The 21,737-nt window shown below is 44.9% G+C and overlaps 1 protein-coding gene across 1 annotated transcript in view; it reads left to right on the forward strand.

Moving 5' to 3' along the window:
* LOC121278141 (exostosin-1-like) overlaps positions 1 to 21,737 on the forward strand; it is a 728,729-nt gene that overhangs the window by 563,753 nt on the left and 143,239 nt on the right. The window contains exon 8 of the mRNA XM_041188253.1: positions 6,330 to 6,425. Within this exon, the coding sequence (XP_041044187.1) occupies positions 6,330 to 6,425 (96 nt within the window). The remainder of the gene's footprint in view (positions 1 to 6,329; positions 6,426 to 21,737) is intronic.

Genomic DNA, 21,737 nt, shown 5'->3' on the forward strand with positions numbered 1-21,737 from the left:
ACGTGCTCAAAAAATTCTCAAAAGTTTCATTTCAATGCCATGAGTTTCCACAATTTCATTGGCAGGTGATCTAATCGTGGAGAAAAGTAGGCATTCTTCTGACTGTTACCAAAAGAATTTCACCCTCAGGTAAGGGTAGGATGGGTTTCCACAGTTAAGCAGTCTGCAGGCACCCACTATCCAGGATCTGCATGTTAAGAATAGTCACTTGACAATGTACTGGGTGAAACTGGTGACATGGAACCATATCCCAGTATAAATGAGAATATTCAGGAAGAAGTGGAAGAAAATTACAACAACTCGTATTTACATAACATATTTAACATAGAAAAACATCTAAAACACTTCACGGAAGCATAATCAAACAAAAATTGACACTGAGCCTAAGGTGGAGATTATGGGCTGAATCTCCTGAGGAATGACAATCACTGTATGCCCCTATTTCTTTTACACTGAAAGGGAGCTCCGCATTTCTGGCCCAGACTTCCAAAGCAGGCCTCTTCAGAAATGCCTGCTCTCAAAGTCTTTCCTCCTAGTGCAGGATGACTGGGGGAAGCCAAGCCCCTCCCCTCCCCTCCCCAGCCTTTTTACAGCACTAGCCGTAAGCTAGTGTCAACTTGGTAAGTCTTCATTCGCTTACACACTGAAAAGCTTTGGGACATTTAAATAGCTTTTCAGTGTGTCCGTGAATGAGTGTCAGTGAGCTAAGTGGGTAGGGTTATAGGGTGGTAGGTGGCAGGGTGGGTAGAGTAGTCAGGTCAGGTCAGGTCTGGTTTGGGGGCGTCAGCGGGTCGGGGGGGGTGGGGTGGGGGCAAGTCGGAGGGTCACTGGGGGAAGTCGGGGGGGTGGTGGTGAGTGGGACGTTGTGGGGAGTTGGTGCAGTCAGTTGTATAATTACCCAGGAGTTAGTCATGGTTTTTTTCTGACTAATATTTCCTGGGTAACTATTCAGGTAAGTCGGAACTGTCCAAAGTCTCTGACTCTAAATTGGAGCTGGAGAATTTTTCGGAGGCTCCCGGGTTACAGGGAAATTGCCCATCAGAAGTTGAAACTTCTTGGACAATTCCCGTGGAGTTCTTGGATTGGGATGTCCAAGGGGTCCCGTAGCACATCTTCCAGGGGATGCCCAGTCTCCGACCTTCCAAAGACTGGAAGGCCTGGGCCAATAGGAAGGGTGACTAAAAGATTCCTCAGATGTAGGCTTTAGCAAGACTTTTAAAGGAGGGTAAAAAGGCAAAAAGATTTAAGTAGAAGGACAAAAATGTGGATCCTTTCAATTTGCAGATTGCTAAAATGTCCTTTTATGATCTGTTGGCTGCGTGAATAGCAACCCTCGTGAACCTTTAAAATTCACCATTGCCTCACTGGTATTGGTCTGAAGTCAGCACCAATCAAACAGTGTGCACCAATCATTGTGTTTACAGCTACCCACTGACTTTTTGTGTCCTTTTTATCAACAACTTACAGCCATTGAGAATCTCAAGCAGCATAGCATCCTCTCCAGGGGATCTGGTAGCTGTGAAAGCAGGCCGTGAGTACATTGGAAGGCTGCGTATGGGTTGGTGGTAGCCTGGGGTGGAGGATAGGTCTGAAGCTTGTTGAGGTGTGGGAGGGTGTGGTTGCCAATCCCAGGGCTCCTTCTTTGGGGGAATTCTTTGGATTTCAGAGATGGGGTCTGATGGTGGACAGGAAAATGGGTATGTTCGATGCACTGAGAGGAAGCACTCCTGCTCCTCTTGGCCTACAAGCAGTGCTGGAAAGATGCTTACCTTTTCCATGACTGTATCCTCACTTTCCTTTAGCTGCTGGGTTCCTCGAGGCCTGGGGAACCTGTCTAACTGGGGTTAAACCTGGATAACAGGTTAAAAATGAGACATGCAACCGCATTATAATGTTTAAATGTCCAGCCCACATCCTGGGACAGGTGGATGCCCGTTCTTGTCCCACCTCCATTAAAACCAGAAGTAGGCAGATTGGGGTCAGGTTTGGGATCTTTAAAACTTTAACATCCGGCTCCATGCAAACCCACCCATTTTTGGGGGTTAAAATTAGTCACTGAGCACCTAAATTAGAAAGTGCAAGTTAGAATATTTAATTCAAGGTGCAGAAAACAAAATGCAGAAATGGGATGAAAGATGGAATTGAGAGAAAGAGACTTTAAAAAAGGACAGAACAAGTTTTAAAAAGTTTTTATTTTAACTTTTAATATTGTCAAATCTCTACCAATAATCAAAATCTGAAGGAAAAAGCCTCCACACTTACACAAGTTATTTTTCTGTGCCCAGAGAGGTTGTTTGGCAGCAGTTAAGAGTTATTATTCCATTAAAAATTCACTCACATCTGAATGGACACTTTTTCTGGTATGTTTAGTGGGTAACTGGTAAGTAGAGCAACTTCACACCCTTCATGTATTTTACTGACTCTGTGAGTTATTGGTGTAATGAAGATTGTGCAGGAGCAGAGCAAATTGGACAGCAACTTCTTGATTTTCATGTTTAATTGGGCCTTTGTGAATGCTGGAAGTTACTCTCCCGATCAACTTCTTAATAACGGTGAGTGCTGATAAACTCATCGGTATTCCTTCCACAAAATCTGGGCCATTATATTGTTCCAAAAAGCACAAGTGGAAAGATGTCTGGCTAAAGTGTTAGCTTTGCTTAGTGGGAATATTCTTGCTTCTGAGTTAGCATTTGTGCGCATTCCAAAGGGAGGCTGTTTTATAGCAATTTAAGGCAGGAACTTTGGATGTTTTTATGTTTACTTCCTAATCCAGAAACTTAGACCAATGACTATTTCCATCAACCCCTTAGTTGTAATCAGCAAACTTAGCATAGACTAGGAATCAAATTAAACACCGCTTTAGCTTATGTGCTTCCATACTACACCAACTAAGGGATGGACCAACCCATTTACGTATATAATTTAAAAAACTATATGCATGTTTAATGCTGCATCTTTAAGTAATGCTGTCTGCACTTTTAAGTTTACTACACCATTTCCTGACCAAGGATACAAGCAAGTGGCCTGCTCAAAGAGTTTGGGTATTACCTGTCTGCACTGTCCTACAAGAGATGTCTAAAAACACCTTTGGGTGATGCTTGTGATTTTTTTCTTCCCCATTTTTGAAGAAGAATCTGGCTTCCAGCTGTGCCTTTTCCTCCATTTCCTATGACATGAAGAATTTACATTATATCGCTGTATGATAAAGCACTCCACGGGAGAGATGGTGGTGTAGCGTTCCAGGCTAATGTTCTGGGGATACGGGTTCAAATCTCACCATGGCAACTGGTGGACTTTAAATTCAATTAATAAAAAAATATCTGGAATTGAAAGCTAGCCTCAGTGATGGTGATTGTGAAACTATCATCGATTATTGAAAAAAACCCATCTGGTTCACTAATGCCCTTTAGGGAAAGAAATCTGACATCCTTACCCCATCTGGCCCACATGTGACTCCAGATCCATGGCAATGTACATGGTTGACTCCTAACTGCCCTTCGAAATGGCCTAGCAAACCACTGAATTCAAGGGCAATTAGGGATTGGCAACAAATGCTGGCATTGCCAGCGACACCACAACCCATGAAAGAATAAATAAAAAATAATATTTGTGTATCAATAAAGGACAGTGTATCTGGAAAAAAAGTACTGTAGACTTTGTGAAGGATTATTTAGTTCCAGTATTTCTCGAATAACCATACATCATTCACCAGGATAGAAATGGGCAAAAATGGCATTTAGATGAAGATAAATTAATATATGTAGATGTGAGTCTGTACACATTTATCTTTATAAATGTTATGAATGGATGTAGCTAACACAAGTGGTAGGAAGGCCCTACTTGCAGGATTACAGAAATTACAGTATCTATCTGACTCTTGAATTTCATAAATTATAAGTATATGGGTAACTGGAAATGAGAACCAGAGCTACCTGTCCTGTCCTTCAAGATATATGGACATTTTTCAATGATTCAAGGATTTGAAGGAGAAGAATAGTGCCTGTGTAACCAGAAGGGAAATTACAGTACTCCTAATATAAAAATCAACTAACAACATAAAATTTAGGTAAAAATGTTTTTGTTATTATTGACTCTTAACCCCTTGGCAGCACAGCATTTCAAATTACTTCTTTGCACCAAGGAACCTGATAAGCTGATATCATTTATGGCTGTAACAGAGAATGGCTCTGTATGGAATCCTGCATGTCAGAATCAAGGACCAGCTTACATGCTGATTTATAGGAATCCCTATGCAACTGCTCCCTTATGTATCTATAACATCAAAGTTATATTACCAGTGGGCTCTGTTGCAAGAAAAGACTTAATAGAAGTCTCCATGGGGTTGAAAATGATCAGGAGAGAAATGGATAACCTTTATCTCAGAGTTGATTATTTTTCCAATATTAAAACAGTTCGGGGATGATTTTATGTTTGGAGTATTCTACCACAACTGCCCCTCCCCCACTCTCTCTCTCTCACTCATTCACTCACTCACGCGCACACACGCACACCACACAGAATGCCTAAACCGGTGGGAAAGTTGGTGGGATTGGTTCTGTCAACTTTTTTACAATAAAGTCAATAGACACTAAAATTGTGATGCTGTGTAAAGCAGGCAGCCGATCTAATCCCATCTGTTTTCCAGGAGATGAGTTAGGTTAAAATTATCCTTGCTGCATCCTTCACCTTCAACTGCTATTTTTCCATCCAAACGTTGAATATATTTTCAGAGAGAAAAATAAATTGAAAATATTTGGAGGGAATACAATACTTGACAGGCAACTTCACCTCAATAAAGCACAAGCTGCAGAAAAGGGAAGGTTTGCGGGGCTCATGGAGAAGAGAAAGGGAGTGGTACTAGTTGGATAGCTCTTTCAAAGCACATGGCGCCAGTTATATCAATCAACACAGAATCAAAAATGCTAGAAAAAGGCACGAAATGAGGTATCAAAAATGAAATAAAAACAAAAAACTGCGGATGCTGGAAATCCAAAACAAAAACAGAATTACCTGGAAAAACTCAGCAGGTCTGGCAGCATCGGCGGAGAAGAAAAGAGTTGACGTTTCAAGCCCTCACGACCCTTCCAAGAAAGATCAGTTCTGTTGAAGGGTCATGAGGACTCGAAACGTCAACTCTTTTCTTCTCCGCCGATGCTGCCAGACCTGCTGAGTTTTTCCAGGTAATTCTGTTTTTGTATCAAAAATGAAAACTTTCTGTAGGCGGTATCCACACAGACACTAAAGAATATAATTCATCACCCACAATTTCCTCTCTGTTCTCTCAATTAGTCGCTGCGACTTTGGTGCATCCACAGTTTCTGCTAATCTCCTGCTGAAGATATGACAGCCAATTAGAAGAACTCTGAAGAATTTCCCATCACTCATGCTTTTTATACTTCTGTGCCTTTTAAGGCTTCCATCTACTATGATTTTTTTCTGCAACATTGATAAAGGAATGTTAGAGATGAAGTTACAAGCCTATGTCTTCCTGTACTTCCTGTGTAATTACTTATTTATATACATTCAGAGCTGTTTTGAATTGTCTGCTTTTTTTTTAAAGCCGTTAGTTAGCTTTTGCAGATGTTCTAGATTGGCATGTACGATGCTGATTCATGTGGAAGTAAAATTTATGAAAGAAGTTTTTGTTTCCAGTACCTCACTCAAGTGTCCACGCTTCATGAGTTAGCCTAAGCTAGTCAATGAACATTGGTGAGGTATTAACCACAGGGAACTTTCAACCTAACCCAGCCACATCCAACGTCCACACAAATGTGTTTTCCACTGAGAATTACTGGATTTCAGTCAGAAATGGGATGCCTGGCTGACTGTGTTTTATTCTCCTCCCTGGCCCAGGGACAGTGGGGCCAGTAACAACATCTTGACTGGAGTCATGACTGAGATCAACTAGCTTAACACAGATGGGGATGAACTGGAACTTTCCTGGTCTGTGTGGTTCAGTCCCAGTTAATTTACCAACGGAACAATCTGAGAATGGAAAATTCTGAGTAATCTAAGCATCCTATTTCGTTCTAAGATTTTTCCTTAATGAAAATGAATGTTAATATTAAACATTTCATCATTTTTCTTTAACCTGTTATGGTCCCTATAATTTTGAAAATACTGTTTGTTTATATTTAGCATGTAAGATGAATTGACCTGACGATATGTTTGTGGAAGAAAGCATTAATAGTTGAAAAATATTTTTTTAAGGTACAAGAAATCCTTCTGTTTGTCTCTCTGATCTCTTTGGGTCATGCACCCACAAAAGAAAGATGTTTCCAGTCTGATAAGAATATTAATGCATATCATGTACTGATTATTTTTTTTAGATTATAGTGTTATGGAATTGTGATAGAGCATTGCCACCCAAGAGCAAATGGCCCTCCATCCCAGTGCCTATAACTGTAATTGAAGGAGAAAGTAAGGTGAGTTTTTAACATCCTCACAATCCTTAGTAAGAATATCTTCAATTGAAAACAATACATCTTGATTGCTCTTCTTTAATGGCTGAGCAATGTAATGTCACTGTTATACCCACAGAAAGCTACCTGAAATGTTTATTATTGTATGGCCAAGTTCACCACCAAGGTAGGCAGACTCCTAGCAGCAATGCTAATAATGGAAACCGGTTTTGCAGCAAGTCTGATTTCTTCCAAAACAGATCAGCTTTAAGTTAATAGAGCTGCTGTGGAAGACTTGACGGTCAACACGAAAAAAGAGCTGAATCTTAATGGTGAACTGTCAGAATCAATTTGAGTAGAATTCATGCTAAGCAAAGACCTGAACAACAACCAGGTAACTGTGAGCAGGCTGACACAAAGCTATTTGCACAAATAAATAGGAAGTGCTCTATATGTTCAGTTTCAATTGTTTGTGAATGGACAAAGCCCTTAAGAAAACAAATCTATTTGGATAATGCAAGATTCCTTTTAAATGTAGCATCTGAATCAATTCACTACACAAAATTTAGCAGCAAACTGAGGAAGGACTATATTATAGTTGTGGTGGAACATTTAAGACACTGTAAGTGTGCTATTATAATTGGACACATTTTTGTGGGTGGTGGTTTGTAGTAATAATCCTTTCACCTCTGATCTTTGGAAGCAGATTTTCCTTTCTTGTATTTGGATGTAAATAATCAGCTATGTGTATGGTGGAGCAGGAGGTTGTCACATTCATAATGCAATCTGCACAAGTTTCTGTCCATTTTGCATGTAAATGGGCTGAAGGCAAGGAATTTCGCCAGGATCAAGGATGCATCTGCATGACAAGCAAACGTGCCACTCCAACTGGATCTGAAACAAAAACAAAATTGGAAAATTCCAGCAATGAAATCTTTTCGTCATTCATGTGTCCGTTTGTTATTTTTCTACATTTCTTGTGATCTTGTGAGAAGTTCACCACCTTTCATCTGTCATAATGCCCAACCAGACGTGGGGGCAGGTGTGTTGTGCTGCACCATTAACATCTGTTTCTCCAATTGCACCCAAGCAACACTATGAAATGGATGCCTGTGTATCCCCAACATACAACACTGCTAAAGAGTTTTAAATTAAGGAGTCACCAAATATGGAAACTAGCGTGTTGACGAAAAGCATATCGAAGAAATATTTTAAAATATTGGATGGAAGACATATACCCTGAATCTTGTTATGATCCTGTTAGGGACTATTAATATTTAAAGAAGAAATCCAAACACCCAGCAGTTAACCGACAGAACTACGCCACAGGATTCACATTTTTAAACAAAAACAAACTTTATTGTATATCAAAAAGAATTAAACAACATAAGCACCACTAACTTAACACTGCAGCTTATAAGAGTGTAGGTTATAAAGCTCAGTTCTACTTTTTACTTCCGCTCCAAGAGTTTCCTTATCTTATGAAATCTTGAAAGTTCATTCACTTTTCCACGGGCCAACCCAAAAGGTATGCTACAGCCTGTAAAGCGAATGGTTAACACCAGAAGCACATCATGCTGATGTAATGATGATGTAACATCACGTGATTGAGTAACTGAGCTATGGAGAGGACAAAAGTTCCAAACATGTGCAGAGGTCCCAATATGTATATGGTAGCTGTGAACAATAGTATAATGGCTGCAGTCGCATGCGACTTACTTTGGGGGAATAGACAAGCCCAAAAGAATCCCATCTAGACCCTGAATACAACAAAACATGGTGGCAGCAGACAGCACGCAAAAGACCTAGAAGACTTTAAGAAGTAGCTACAGACATGGCAGATCAAGAAATCCTTAAAAGCAGGATAAAAGGAGCAAATTCAAAACTCACCAAAGTTGGAGCATCATGAGTGCAGCAGATGCAAGCTGAGACACAGACCTGGCATCTGGACAGCAGTGAGCACAGACACATAGCAACAAGTAGCACCAGTGAAGCAGCAATAATTCCAGGGCTCACTGGAAGCATGGAATCCACATGCCCCTCCCAGAACCATTTCAAAGTGCTGAAGGCAACAGGCCCAAACTGTGACAACTAAAGAAAGAGGTTCACAATATATAGAACTGCTGGCTTACGCAGAAGAAGATTAAAAGGATCAGGTCAGTACATTACTTTATGCTGTTGGATCTATTGCTGATGATGTGATAGCAAGGAAGGGAGTGGATGAGACTGCAACTTCTTACGAAGAAGAACAGCAAGCATTTGATTCATATTTCAGCATTTGCAGAAATGTAATTATAGATAGGGTAAAATTTAATGAGAGAAAGTAAAGACCAGCTGAAAGTATGGATTTATTCATCAATGATCTATACAGGCTGGCAGGGAACTGTAATTACCGAATCTTCAGAGAGGAATTGATTTGTGATCAAATAGTAGTTGGGGTCCGAGACAAAGCCTTATCAGATTTTTTACAGACAAGAGGATTTAACATTAACAAAAGCAGTACAAGTCGCAAGGCAAACTGAGCTTAGAAAACAAAATTGGGCGTTCATTCGCGGAGAAGGTGAGGTCCTGTGAAGAAGACCCAGTGAGACCATTCAGTATGTAGGCCATAAGAAAGGAAGTGCGCCAAAGTCTAAGCCCATCAAAACAGAGAAAAACTCACTAGCTGCCATCTTGAAATGGCAGCAATATAGTGGGAGCAAGCTGCGCAAGCGAGAAGGTTTACTTGACCAATACCTGGAATTGGTGGGTTGTCTTGTGATGAAAGGTTGGACAGGTTAGACTTGCATCCAGAAGAGTAAGAGGCAATTTGATTGAAACAGAAGATCCTGAGGGGTCTTGACAAGGTGGATGTTGAAAGGATGTTTCTTCTTGTAGGAGAATCTAGAACTAAGGGTCACTGTTTAAAGACAGAGATGAGGGGAATTTTTTTTTTCCGAGGGTCCTGAGTCTTTGGAACTCTTCCTCAATAGGTGGTGGAAGCAGAGTCTTTGAGCATTTTTAAGGCAGAGCAAGGGGGTGAAAGGTTTTTGAGGGTAGGTGGGAATGTGGAGTTGAGGTTACAATCAATTCAGCCATGGTCCTGTTGTATGGTGGAGCAGGTTTGAGAGGCTGAGCGGCCTACTCCTGCTCCTAATTCGTAAACTTGTAAGAATGCCCAGCGAGTGGAGCAAAGTGCCTCAACTATGGAATAATAAGCCACTTCAAAACTGTCTGTCATTGAAAGGTGCTGACAACCTGTAAGAAAAGGGAGAAAATTTTAAACCAAAGCCACATACAAGAAGCAGAAGAACCACAAACAGAGGAAGTAACCCACCTAGGAGAGAAAAATTACACAGCAAATAAATACTAGAGTGTTAAACTCGAAGTGGATGGACACCCCACAGAGTTTAAACTAGATACAGGAGCAGGAGTTTCTGCTTTATCAGACAAAGTAAAATGGCCCAAGCCCTCATCAGTCAAATTACTGGGTCCTGGTGACACTACATTGAAACTCATGGTGAAGTTAAAGTACAAAGATAGAGAAATCTTTGAACCTCTCAGTGTCATACAAAATCAAATCGACATGCAGTGAGGACACTCCTGACCTTCTCACCTTGCATCTGTGAATGCCTCACACCTGTCTGGCTCATGGCAATGCACTTACCCTCTGTGACCAGGCTCATGTCATGGAGATGTGGCAGAGCACCTAATAGTCACAAGATTCTAGGAGGATGATGACAACGACATGCAGTGAGCACATTCCATAGATCTTCACATTGCATCTGTGAATGCCTGATTCCTGTCTGGCTGAGGGGAGCTCGTTTGTGCCCTGTGAGCAGGGTCATATCATGGAGACACAGCAATGATACTTTACCAGCATCCGATTCTTTTGGCAGCTTTCATCACCGGCCCCTTTCAGGACCACAGTGTCACCAGACACAGATGCTGAAGAGGTGGGGGCCATCCCCACCTCAAAGGTGCTGAGAGCACACAGAGAGAATGATGGAACTCTGTGACGCCTGCCCACGACATTCTGGCAGCAATGATGAGCAACATCAAGGTGCAGCCAACACTTCTGTGTTAAGTGACTGTGGAGCCGGACAATAACTTTGCTCTGAAGGTTACAGACTGCACAGGGAAGAGGCTCTGGACTGAGACACTTGCCTTCACCTCATGCAGGAACCAAGGTTTCACATCTGAGTGACACAAACATTGCTCATCATAACAAGAATCTGTGGACAAGGAGACATTCTTGGGAGTTTATTTACAATCATGAACATTATGCAGAAGTGATTAACTGTGGAGGGCCGCAGCCGGCTTTTGGGGTACTGCGGTGTGGAGTGGTACCCTCCATGGCCTGCGGATCTGGAGGTGTGGGGCTCAGGAAGAGGGGATTCAGATGGGCTGAACACTCCCAGAGTCATCTAGGTGGATGGCCCCAGGGTGTGCACCTGCTGACCCTCCTCCCTATGGGCGCCCGAGGCCCCTGGCTGACCCCTTCAGAGGAAGGGGAAGCCGGGGTAAGAGGAAGCACTACTCCCAGCAGGCCCCCCACAGAGGTGTCACTAAACTTGGGGGCTGCCATCTTTTTTGCTTTGGGGCCATTTGTCACCTGGAGCAGTCCTCTGGTCTGAAGATACAAAGTAGGCTGTGTTCTGGTGCACTTTGAACATGGCGCCCGGAGTGAGGACGTCCTGAGGTCACGTCGTGGTGGGCAAATCCACGCCCATCCAACAGCGATCCAGCATGTTTCCCATACACGCATTCTTAATGAGGCAGGACACGCTGGGAAGCGGACCAAATGGCGCAAAAACCCGCCATTGCAGCCGGCAAGAAAAATGTCTTTCTTCATACCCACTGCCGCACTTTGCGCAATTCAGGGAAAATTCCACCAAGAGGTCTGGAGGGAGCAAAAGTCCCAACCTCATGCAGTGGTCCCAATGCATATATAGTCACTGTAAATAAAATGTAAGAGTTTTAACAAACTGCAGTCTCAAGCAGCTTACTTTGGGCGGATAGGCAATCTCCAAAGACCCCAGTCTAGAGCCCAAACACACAATGAAACACAGCCCTCCGAAAGTTACTTTAATTCACATTATTCCAGCCGTTCCTCCAAGATAAGAGTCTGTCAGGATCCTTCCGTTAGCTTTTTGACTACGTGACCCTCAACGTTTTGCTTTATCGACTTCATGACTGCGGACGTTCAACTCCTTGTTCGGGTTGCAAGTAGATCAACTGCCTTCCCACAGCTTTCCAAGCTAACTCTGCTGACTGCTTTCTGCCACAGGGCTCTGTGAGGACCAACGTAGATTCCTTCCACTACCTGCAAGCTAAAGCCAACCTTCCAGCTGCTTTTCCCTCATGCAATCCAGGCTGAGCTAGAACTCCACCTGCATTCTATGAAGTGAATGATGAAGCTAGTCTTTTATCAGCTTGGAATGTAAGCCTAACTGACTATCATCTCCCGTTGGCTCTCTCAATCTGGTGAGATGCAGTCTTTACCAAAGCAGAGCTACATCTGCCTCTGCCTGTTCCCAAACTGAACTGCCTACTTCTGTCAGTAAACAACCACAGATAACTTAAACAAAACAACCTCCCAACCAAAGCTGCACACTGAATAACTATCTCGATGGCAAGATGACACACATGGCGTGTTTCCAGGTAGAAAGGGAAAACAACTATCTTTTAATTCTGACATTTTCCTTGATTCTAGGAAACCATATGAATAACTTCTATCTCCATTGAGGTTTTTTACAATCCTTCTTCTTAGAATTTCTTTTAGCTTCTTTTATGGAGGTGACAATAGACACCCATTGCTCTACCAAGAGGTCCAGAAATGGTTCATCTACTGTTCAATGTTTACACTTCAGCTCTAATCTTGCAAGGCAAACATAGGGTAGCGATTCACTGTAATTAATTCCCAACTTGCATTCGCTTCAGGATTATTACCAGTTTCTCAGTCATTTAACACTTTAACTTCCGAAAGCTAGAAGTTGTATTCTAAAATATATGAATTATCAACTAGATAATAGCAACACAAGGCACTGCCACAAATAGAGCTACCATTAAAATGAATATTATTTCTGGAACTAAAACTATATTAATGGAGACCTGATTTTATAAAATGATACCCAGTGAAAAAGTGATAATTGGTAATCATTCACCATGGCTGTATCTCATTGTAATTCCAGTAATTGGGAGATTTTTCAACAATATAAGTAGCCCGCAATGGATAAAATTGCATGTTAAACACAGATGGAGATTAATAACATGCAAATTAGGAAAGAAAGGGAAATTCTTAGGAAATATTAGGAAATTAAAATTAAATTGCCTTTGGAGATTAAGGGGAATAAGAGGAGAAAAAAAGAGTACATTTTTAATTCCCCCCATGACCTAAGGCTGTGTAATCAAGTTAATGACTTGAAAATGACATTTAATTCGATGCAAATACAATGTCAGGTGGCATTTCAAGGCACAAAGAGAATGAGCAAAGAGTGCAATATGGACTTTGCATAATATGTTAGTGCACCCTTGCTAGAATGTTGCATTTCACTTTAGCAGCATGCAAAGTAAATCATAGGAAAAGTTTTCAGAAAAGTGCAAGAAAGATTTTTTAAAATTTAGATCCACCAAAATAAGAGAATCAAGATTGTTTTCTTCAGTGATGGATGAAAGAAGATATGTCTCGCATTGTTTTTAAATGAGGGAGAAAATGAAAAAGATAGAAACTAGCAGCCATTTTGAAATGATTCAGGAATGTAGAACATGCTTTCAAAATGAAACTGCTCCTTGCTAAATAAACATTTAGAAGGGTCTGCTTGCAAATGGTGATTAACGTGAAAGATTCTACACTATGTATAGTCCCAAAATGGTTTGTAGATTCTTACAAAAGATGCACTTAAAAGAATTTCAGTTCCAGAATCAAAGTCTAACCTGTAATGCATCTTGGATGGTTGTTCTTGTTCAGGCACATGCTTCCTTTATAAGCTGATGCCAAGTTTACTTGCCATCTATGCATGTAAAACTGTGTCAGATGTTGACTTAGTTATGTGTGAAATGATTATGTCAGTTTCTATTCCTCTGCCTTTTAATTGGCTAAAAATTAGACCAAAAAACATGCTTTATCCAATCAAAACCCATTTTTAAAAAATCATGAAGGTAAATACAGGGTTTTAAAGCTAGCCTTTAAAGAAATAAAAAATACCAATGGTGTGATTAAATTAGATAGAAAGAAGTCAAATTAAAGACTAAAAATTAAATGATGAAAGAATAAACGGAAAAGAGAGAATAGAGGGAAACAAGTAGAACTCAATGTGTAAAATTTGTCACCTTGGCACAATTGATAGCCAGACAGTTATGGATGCAACATCAACCCCAGGCCAACCACACATTTTGTAGCGTGCCACTCAAGTGCAGTACTGAGCAGGTGCTCCCCTTTAGAGAGGTTGTTACCAAGGCCAGATTCCAGTGGCTCACATGAATATTAAATAACCTATTAGCATTGTAGGAGGAAGAGCAGGAAGTTCCCTTGGTGTCCAAATCAACATTTCTTTTCACAATCAACACCACCAAAAGCAGATTTCCTAGTCATTAATCTAATTATTGTTTATGGTGGGGTGGAGGGGTGGGGGGAACGGTTCTGGATGTAGTGTCTTCTACACAATAGCAGTCATTTCACTTCTAAATATATTATTGTGAATGAAGCACTTTGATGCTTGTAAGATGTAAACAGGCCCCTGTGCAACATTGGGCAGAATTTTATGGATGATGTGCGGGTGGTGGGCCCCACAGGTCAGCGCTTAAAATGGCGCGTGCTGACACTGGGTGAGCGTCCCAACGTCACTGCGCATGCCATCGCGATATTTAGCTGGGTGGACGCGCGATGAAGTGCGACATGCGCCCGCCATTAATTAAAGGGCTTGTTAAGGCCCTTAATTCGATAATTGACGCTGATTTTGAGGCGCCCGTGTGATCTTCGGCTCAGCACACAGGCGCAGCGGGCAGGCGGTAAGTGACTTTTTAACAAACCTTATCCACAGGCGGGATATGTGGGCTCAGTGGGGTCATCAATGTTTTATGTGAAGTATTTATTGCAGAAAGTGTTTTAAACTTGCCTGTGTGATCTGCAGCAGTTCAGATCGATTTTCAGCAGCTTTCTGTGTACTTTGAAGCTTCAGCTCACCAGTCTGCAGACAGGAATCTTTATCGGACCTGCAGCTTTCTGGAGGCCTCCATTTAGCCTGGGTTCTGACATCTCCACTGGAGGTAGGTCCTCTGAGGAGGAAGGGAGGGCTAGAATAAGGGGGAGGGCTAGAATAAGGAGGAGGCCAGGATTGGACAATCAGCCTCCAGGGGAGCACAGGCGCAGGCACAAGGGGCGCAGGGTCAAGAGGCAGTCCAAAGTGGAAGGGGCTGCAAAAGACACCACTATCCTGCTGCCAGGGTTTACAGGCAGCGAAGCAGCTACCTCAGTATGTCTGAGGTGCAGTGCCGAAGAAGGCTCCGACTGTCAAGCGAAACAGTCAACTACATCTGTCAGATGATTGGCCCTGAGACCTCCCCTAACTGTGTGGGTGGACACCCCATTCCAGAGGCTCTGAAGGTCACAGTTCCCTCCATTTCTATGCATCTGGCTCCTTCCAGGGGTCGATGGGTGATCTTTGCGGTGTCTCCCAATCAGCTGTCCACACTTGTGTCAAGCAGCTTACAGACGCTCTGTTCAGGCGTGCATTGACCTTCATCCACTTCCGCTGGGACCAGGCAAGCCAGGCACAGTGAGCCAGAGGCTTCGCGGCCATTGCTGGCTTTCCCCGTGTCCAGGGTGCTATAGACTGTACACATGTGGCCATCAAGGCGCCAGCAGGTGAGCCCGGTGCCTTCGTCAACAGGAAGGGCTTCCACTCCATGAACGTGCAGATAGTGTGTGACCACAGGATGCTGATTCTACAAGTCTGTGCAAGGTACCCAGGCAGCTCCCACGATGCCTACATCCTCAAACACTCCCAGATGCTGGGGCTCTTCAGTGCTCCAGCCCGGCTGGATGGATGGCTGCAGGGTGACAAGGGCTATCCCCTCAGAAGGTGGCTCATGACGCCTCTCCACCATCCAAGAACAGAAGCTGAGCAGCGGTACAATAGGAGCCAGGGCACCACAAGGGCAGTGGTGGAGAGAACCATCGGTCTTCTCAAGATGTGCTTCCAATGCCTGGACCGCTCAGAGGGCGCACTCCAGTACCCCCCAGATCGCATCTCGGTGATAGTGGTAGCATGTTGCACTCTCCACAATCTTGCGCTGGAAAGGGAGGATGCAGTTGATGATGAAGACCTTGACGCCCTGGATGCGGCTGCACATGATGAATCCAGCAGTGGCTCAGAGGATGAGGAAGCACAGGGCGATGATGAGCGGCGGTACACCGACCCGCTACTACACCAAGGAGGCAGGGGCACCCGGGAGACTTTAATCCAATGAACCTTCAGCTAGCTTCACGCACATGGATCAGCAGGACCAGCCTTGCCTGGTGCTTCCATACTCGGCACTTAAGGGCTACATCTTCCACCTCATCTGCTGCATCTAAGGACTTAGTACATAAACCTCAATGTCCAAACACTCATGATATGTCTGTGAAACAGACAAATGCAGCACAAAGGAAACACCCTCAGCCATGGTCACAAATGTGGACTTTATTCCCATCCATCGGATGGTGCCAATAAAAACATAACAAAACGTTGCTCCGACGTTGACAAATATAAATTCCCTAATCTAGGGAGAACAGAAAATCCCCAGTGACAAACCCGTGCTGTGCCTAACGTTCCTTATGCTTATGTTTCCCGGTGCTACATCTTGGTGCCGCCCCATCGCTCGGAGTGGCTTGTGAGCCAGCCTACTGACTCTGCTGTCCTGTTGGCCTCGATGACCTTGGTGGGCGTTCTCTGGCCCCTGGAGCCTGTGCTGACCCCACCTGGGAGGGAGTGGCCAGTTCCAGAACTGGCATCTCCCCAATTGTCGCAACCTCGACGCATAGAAAGGTCACTGGCAGAGGGGCGGAGGAGCTGCTGCCCTCATCCGGAGCGCCCTGAGAGGAGCTCACAGAGGCGACAGGCAGCTGCTGCGCCGACGTGAGGTCACATTGGACCTCCCTGCTCACCGCAGTTGGATGGGCACCGAGCTGGGATACTTGGCGCCCAGAACATCTCCCACGTTGCCAATGACCCCCTGTGGCCATTAGCACTGTGAGGGCTTGCAGGTCAGAACGTAACCCAATCAGATGATGATCAATCCGCTGGAAGCCCCTCTCCATGAGAGTCGCCAATCTCTCAATGGAGGAAGCCTGAAGCTCTGTCCTGAGTTTCATGCCATCACTGACACTCTGCCTAGATTCCTCCACCACAGACACCAAGTGAAACACACCCTCATGCAACCCTGCCAGATGCTCCCGCGCACCCTGCCGCTTGTCCTGCAGCTGCTGCATGGCTGACATCTCCAGAGGCACATCATCACTGCCCAACTCAGCATGTGCCTGGTCCCCTGCAGTCCTCCGGCTGCTGGTGCCATCGGCACTCTCTGTCTCTGCCAGCTCCTCCAGCGATTGTGAAGTGCCCTCTCCACTGTGCCCCAGGACACTAGCTGACGTTATATTCCCTACCAATGTGGCAGTCGCTGCGCTGGTGCCTGGCTCGCTGAAATGATGTGACACTCATGCCAATTGATGCCCCTCAGGTGTGGAAGGGGGACTCTGGACATCCTCCTGGTGGCCATGCGGTGGTGATGCTGAAATTAACAAGGACAGTGCATCAGTTAGCGTTCAGTCAGTAACACCTTTCATCCTTTCCCCCCCCCCCCCAGGCTCATAATGAGCTCAACCTTCAAGAACCTCAGGAGACGAACATTGTTGGGGTGGTAAATAGTCAAGAGGAGGCCCAAATGTTACACCCGCATACAGACAGGCTGGTCAGATGGCCTAAGGAATGCCACATGGAATGTTTTGTGGATAAGTGTGAGGTTAAGCGCTTGGGCAAGACAAACAAGGTACGGGAATACAGGAGAAATGGTAGGACCGTGGAAAGTAAGGATGATTACAGGGACCTTGCTGGGCAGACCCGTTAAGGTAGCAGAACAGGAACATAAGGCGTTTAACAAGGTAAAAGCCAGACTTGCCTTTATTAGCCGAGGAAGAATGTAGGAAAAGGGAGGTCATGTTGCAAGTGCAGAAAACGCTGTCGAGGCCACATCTACACTTCTGCGTTCAGTTGTGAGCTGCGCTTCATGGGAGGGATGGAATTGGAGTGGGGAGAGTGCAGAGGTTCCTGACCTGGATGCATGCTGGCCTGGGGAGTTGCAGTGATGAGGAAACATTACAAACACTTGTGACATTTGCCGTGGAGCACAGGAGATTGACAGGTCACATTATTGATCTTCATACCGTTATAAGGGGCATAGACCGGGTGGACAGAAGGCAACATTTCCCCTTGGCACAGGGATGACTAATGTGGTGGCGTTTATTTAAGTTGAGTGTCATGAGGTTGACAGGTGCTGAGGAGCTTTTGGACAGAGTAACGTGGGACGCACTGGCTGAAAGGGTGGTGGAGGTACAAACCCCCCTAAGATGCAATAAGTATTTGGATGTGCAGCAGCGATGCCATGGCATGTTAGACCATGGGGATAGTGGTCACAAATGGGATAAGGCGACTTTGGAAGGTGCTAGAGACGCACATCCTCAAGGGGCCGAGGGACCTTTGTGTATGACCCACACATCTGACTGTATCAGTCTGTGAATGAGCAGTGTTGCTGCATTAACAATTGCAACAATCATCAGTGCTCTGGATGGTGGGGAGACAGAGTGGATGGGTCTGTGGGCCTCAAATACTTGGCCACTGCACCCCAGCCTCACCGAAACCTGCTGACCTGGCCACCTGCCTCCTCCCCAGCTCCATGGCCTGCTCTTTGAATTGGGTCAGTAGGTGGAGCATGGCCTGCCCACCACCAGTGCACAAACACTCATGGGTGTTGTGCGCAGTTTTCGCCTGCAGAACAGAGAACACCATTTATTGGGGCTGATCGCTCATATACTCTGCATGCACACACCGCACCCCAACCACAGTGGCCCATCTGAGGCCTCCAGCGGCTCCTGTCCACATTACTGGTGATCAGTCACCAGAAGATAGTACGGCTGTTCCCGACCCCCTCCCCCAGTGGCCACCTTGGACGCATTTGGCGTCCATCACTTTGAATAACACACAGGTCTTAGCGCCCATGGCAAGGAGGCACAACCAGGTGCGGCACTGAGGCCAGCAGATGGCTCTTGGCCACAGCACCTTGAGGCTCCCCTCCCACCATCTCATCACCATCAATAAGACATGTGCTGGCGTTCTGAGTATGTGTCTAGCTGCCTCCCCTGCAGGTTGCCCCCAGACTACTCAAATGTGACAAACACCAACATATGCTGCGGGGAGAACCCATCTTCTCCTCAACCACTAAGGCTGATGTAAGCATGGTCAGTACCTGTTTGCCCACCCAGCGTGTGCCAAATGCCCAATGCAGTGACGACACTAAGACTTGGGGTGGGGGTGACCTCAAAGTCTAAGGCCATCTGCTGGGTAAAATGGCCAAGGTCCTCACCCTTCCAGAGCGCAACAGATCATTGAAGCGCTTGCGGTTCTGGGTCCCTGTGCGCCAGACAGCATCTTGGGAGCTGACCACCTCCGCCACCTCCTGTCAGGCCTACTTGTGACGTGGGGGGGGGCCCTCCTCCTCCCACCCTGGGGAAACAGGACCTCTCGCTGTGCTGCCACCTCCTCGCGAAGGGCAGCAAGGCAGGCATCAGAAAAGCGAGGGGCCCCCATTGGCCCCCAGCCGGCCTACCCTCCTCCTCTGGCCTTCCCTCCTCCGGAGCCCGCTGTGCAGACCCCCTGCACCTGGAGCTGGCCATGGTGATCAGCCTAAAGGTGGCTGCCTGGCCTTTCTTTATACAGGCTGCTGGTTCCCCATTGGAACAGGCGGTCTGTACACGCCCGCCGCACTTTTTAAAACCCCGCTCTCCACGAGAGCGTGAAATGCACTGGGCGGGCCTTAATTGGCCAACCGCGCAAAATGGCAGCGTAGCCTGGATTGCCGATGGCGATTGGCTGCACACCCACCAGTGATTGGTCAGCTCTGCCCGCCCGACAACTGGAAAATTCAGCCCTTTAGGTTTTCCGTTAACTTTTTTTTTAATTAAAATTTCTTAGTAAGTCTTTAAAAATCCACCGGTCATGATCCCTGGGATTACGTTGGGATGGTGACCACTGATGACATTGTGTGCTGATCCCAGGATATGTGGGGCCAGAAAGGAATGACATTATTTGAATACCCATGTAGGGAGCCAGCAACACAGAGGAGTACCTCGAGTGTCTGCATTGAACTCGGACCAGAAAGTTCATGGAACTTTGCGTCTTCCTAGAACTGTTCCCCTCCCATACCACACCCCACTACCCCCTCGTCCCCCCACCCCCCACCCCCCACACTGTCATCCAAGAAAGAATGCTATTTGCAACTCCTCCAAAAGGAACGCAGCTTGTGACTGAGTGGATACCTGAGGATTTGGTGAGTGGGGGACTTTAAGGTGTTAATCTTGTTCTTGAAAAATAGAGGGAGTGCAACGGAAGCTCACCAGATTAACCCCTGGGATGGCGGGATTATCATATGAGGAGAGATTGAGGAGACTGGGCCTGTGTTCCCGAGCGCTTCAAATAATGAGAGGTGACCTCATTGAGCCTTACAAAATTCTTACAGGGTGGACGTTGTTAAAATGTTTCCCTGACTGGTGAGTCTAAAACCAGGAGGCATAATCTCAGGATGGTAGGCCATTTAAGACTGAGTTGGGGAGGAATTTCTTCACTTGAAAGATGGTGAATCTTTGGAATTCTCTCCCCCAGAGGGCTGTGGAAGGTCAACAATTGAGCATGTTCAAGACATAATTCAATAGATTTCTGGAGACTAATGAGATCAAGGGATGTGGAGATAGTGCGGGAAAGTGGCATTGAAGTGAATGATCAACCATAATCTAATTGAATGGCGCAGTAGGCTCAACAAGCTGGATGGCCTTCTCCTGTTCTTATCTTCCTAGTCTTGTCCATAGTTAGTGGTAACTGGAAAGTACTGTGTAAGTAGAGCAAGTTTCTTCCAGCCTTAGGCAAGGTAAACACTTCACTGAGAGTGGCTGAGTAGTTAATTAGCTAATTGGTTTAATCTGGTTTCTGTAATTGCGGTTCAGTTGGTATGAATATAGAGGTCTTTAGTGCAGCTTGCAAGTGAGCACAGTTTTTGACTGAGTGGATACCTGGGAACTTGGTGAGGAGGGGAAGGAGGTGGTCCTTTGCTTTCTCTTCTAATGTTTCCACCCTGTTGGAATTGGTTGTTACTCTACTACAGGGAAAGAAACTGGCTGTTTGGTGGGTATCTGGTAAGTGGTCTATTGTATTCGTAAGGTTTAAAATAGTACAGGAACTGGTGGTAAGGTTAATAAAATATAGATAATAAAAAAAGGAAAATAAATAAGTGAATAAAATAATGAAGGAGTTAATTAAAATGCATTAAAGATGGCAGGACAATTTATGTGTCATGGCTGCAGCATGTGGAAGCTGCTGGATGCCATTGTGATTTAGGGCAAACACATCTGCAGTAAGCATTTGTGGCTCAAGGAGCTTTGGCTCAGAGTCATTGAGCTGGAGGCCGAGCTGCAGACACTGTGACACATCACAGAGGGGAAAAGTTACCTGGGTGCTTTGTACCAGGAGGTAGTCACACTCTTAGGATAGGGTCTTCTGATTTGGTCAGTGGTCAGGGACAGGAGGGTGTGACTGCAAATGAGGCAGGTAAGGGGACCCAGAGGTCAGGAGTGCAGGAGCTTCAGCTTTTTCAGTTGTCCAACAGGTTTGAGGTTCTGAAACAAAAACAAAAATAGCTAGAAAAACTTAGCAGGTCTGACAGCATCTGCGGAGAGGAACAACGTTAATGTTTTGAGTCCGGATGACTCTTCATCAGAACTGTCTGATGTGTTCTGATTAAGAGTCATACAGACTCGAAACAACTGTTTTCCTCTCCACAGACGCTGTCAGACCTGCTGAGTTTTTCCAGCTATTTTTATTTTTGTTTCAGATTTCCAGAATCCGCAGTATTTTGCTTTTATTTTAGGCTTGAGGTTCTCTCAGTTTGATTGGATGAGGGTGAGGGCTGCAGGGTGGATGAGCAAACTGACCATGGAATCATGGTATAGGAAATCATTCAAGTAAAGGAAGTGAAAAGGATTCTAGTGGTAGCAGGGGACAGTATAATAAGTGGGATTGTCACTGTCCTCTACTGCAAAGAGCAAGAGTTCAG

The sequence above is a fragment of the Carcharodon carcharias genome, chromosome 5 (assembly GCF_017639515.1).
Source record: "Carcharodon carcharias isolate sCarCar2 chromosome 5, sCarCar2.pri, whole genome shotgun sequence".
Classification (NCBI taxonomy): Eukaryota; Metazoa; Chordata; class Chondrichthyes; order Lamniformes; family Lamnidae; genus Carcharodon; species Carcharodon carcharias.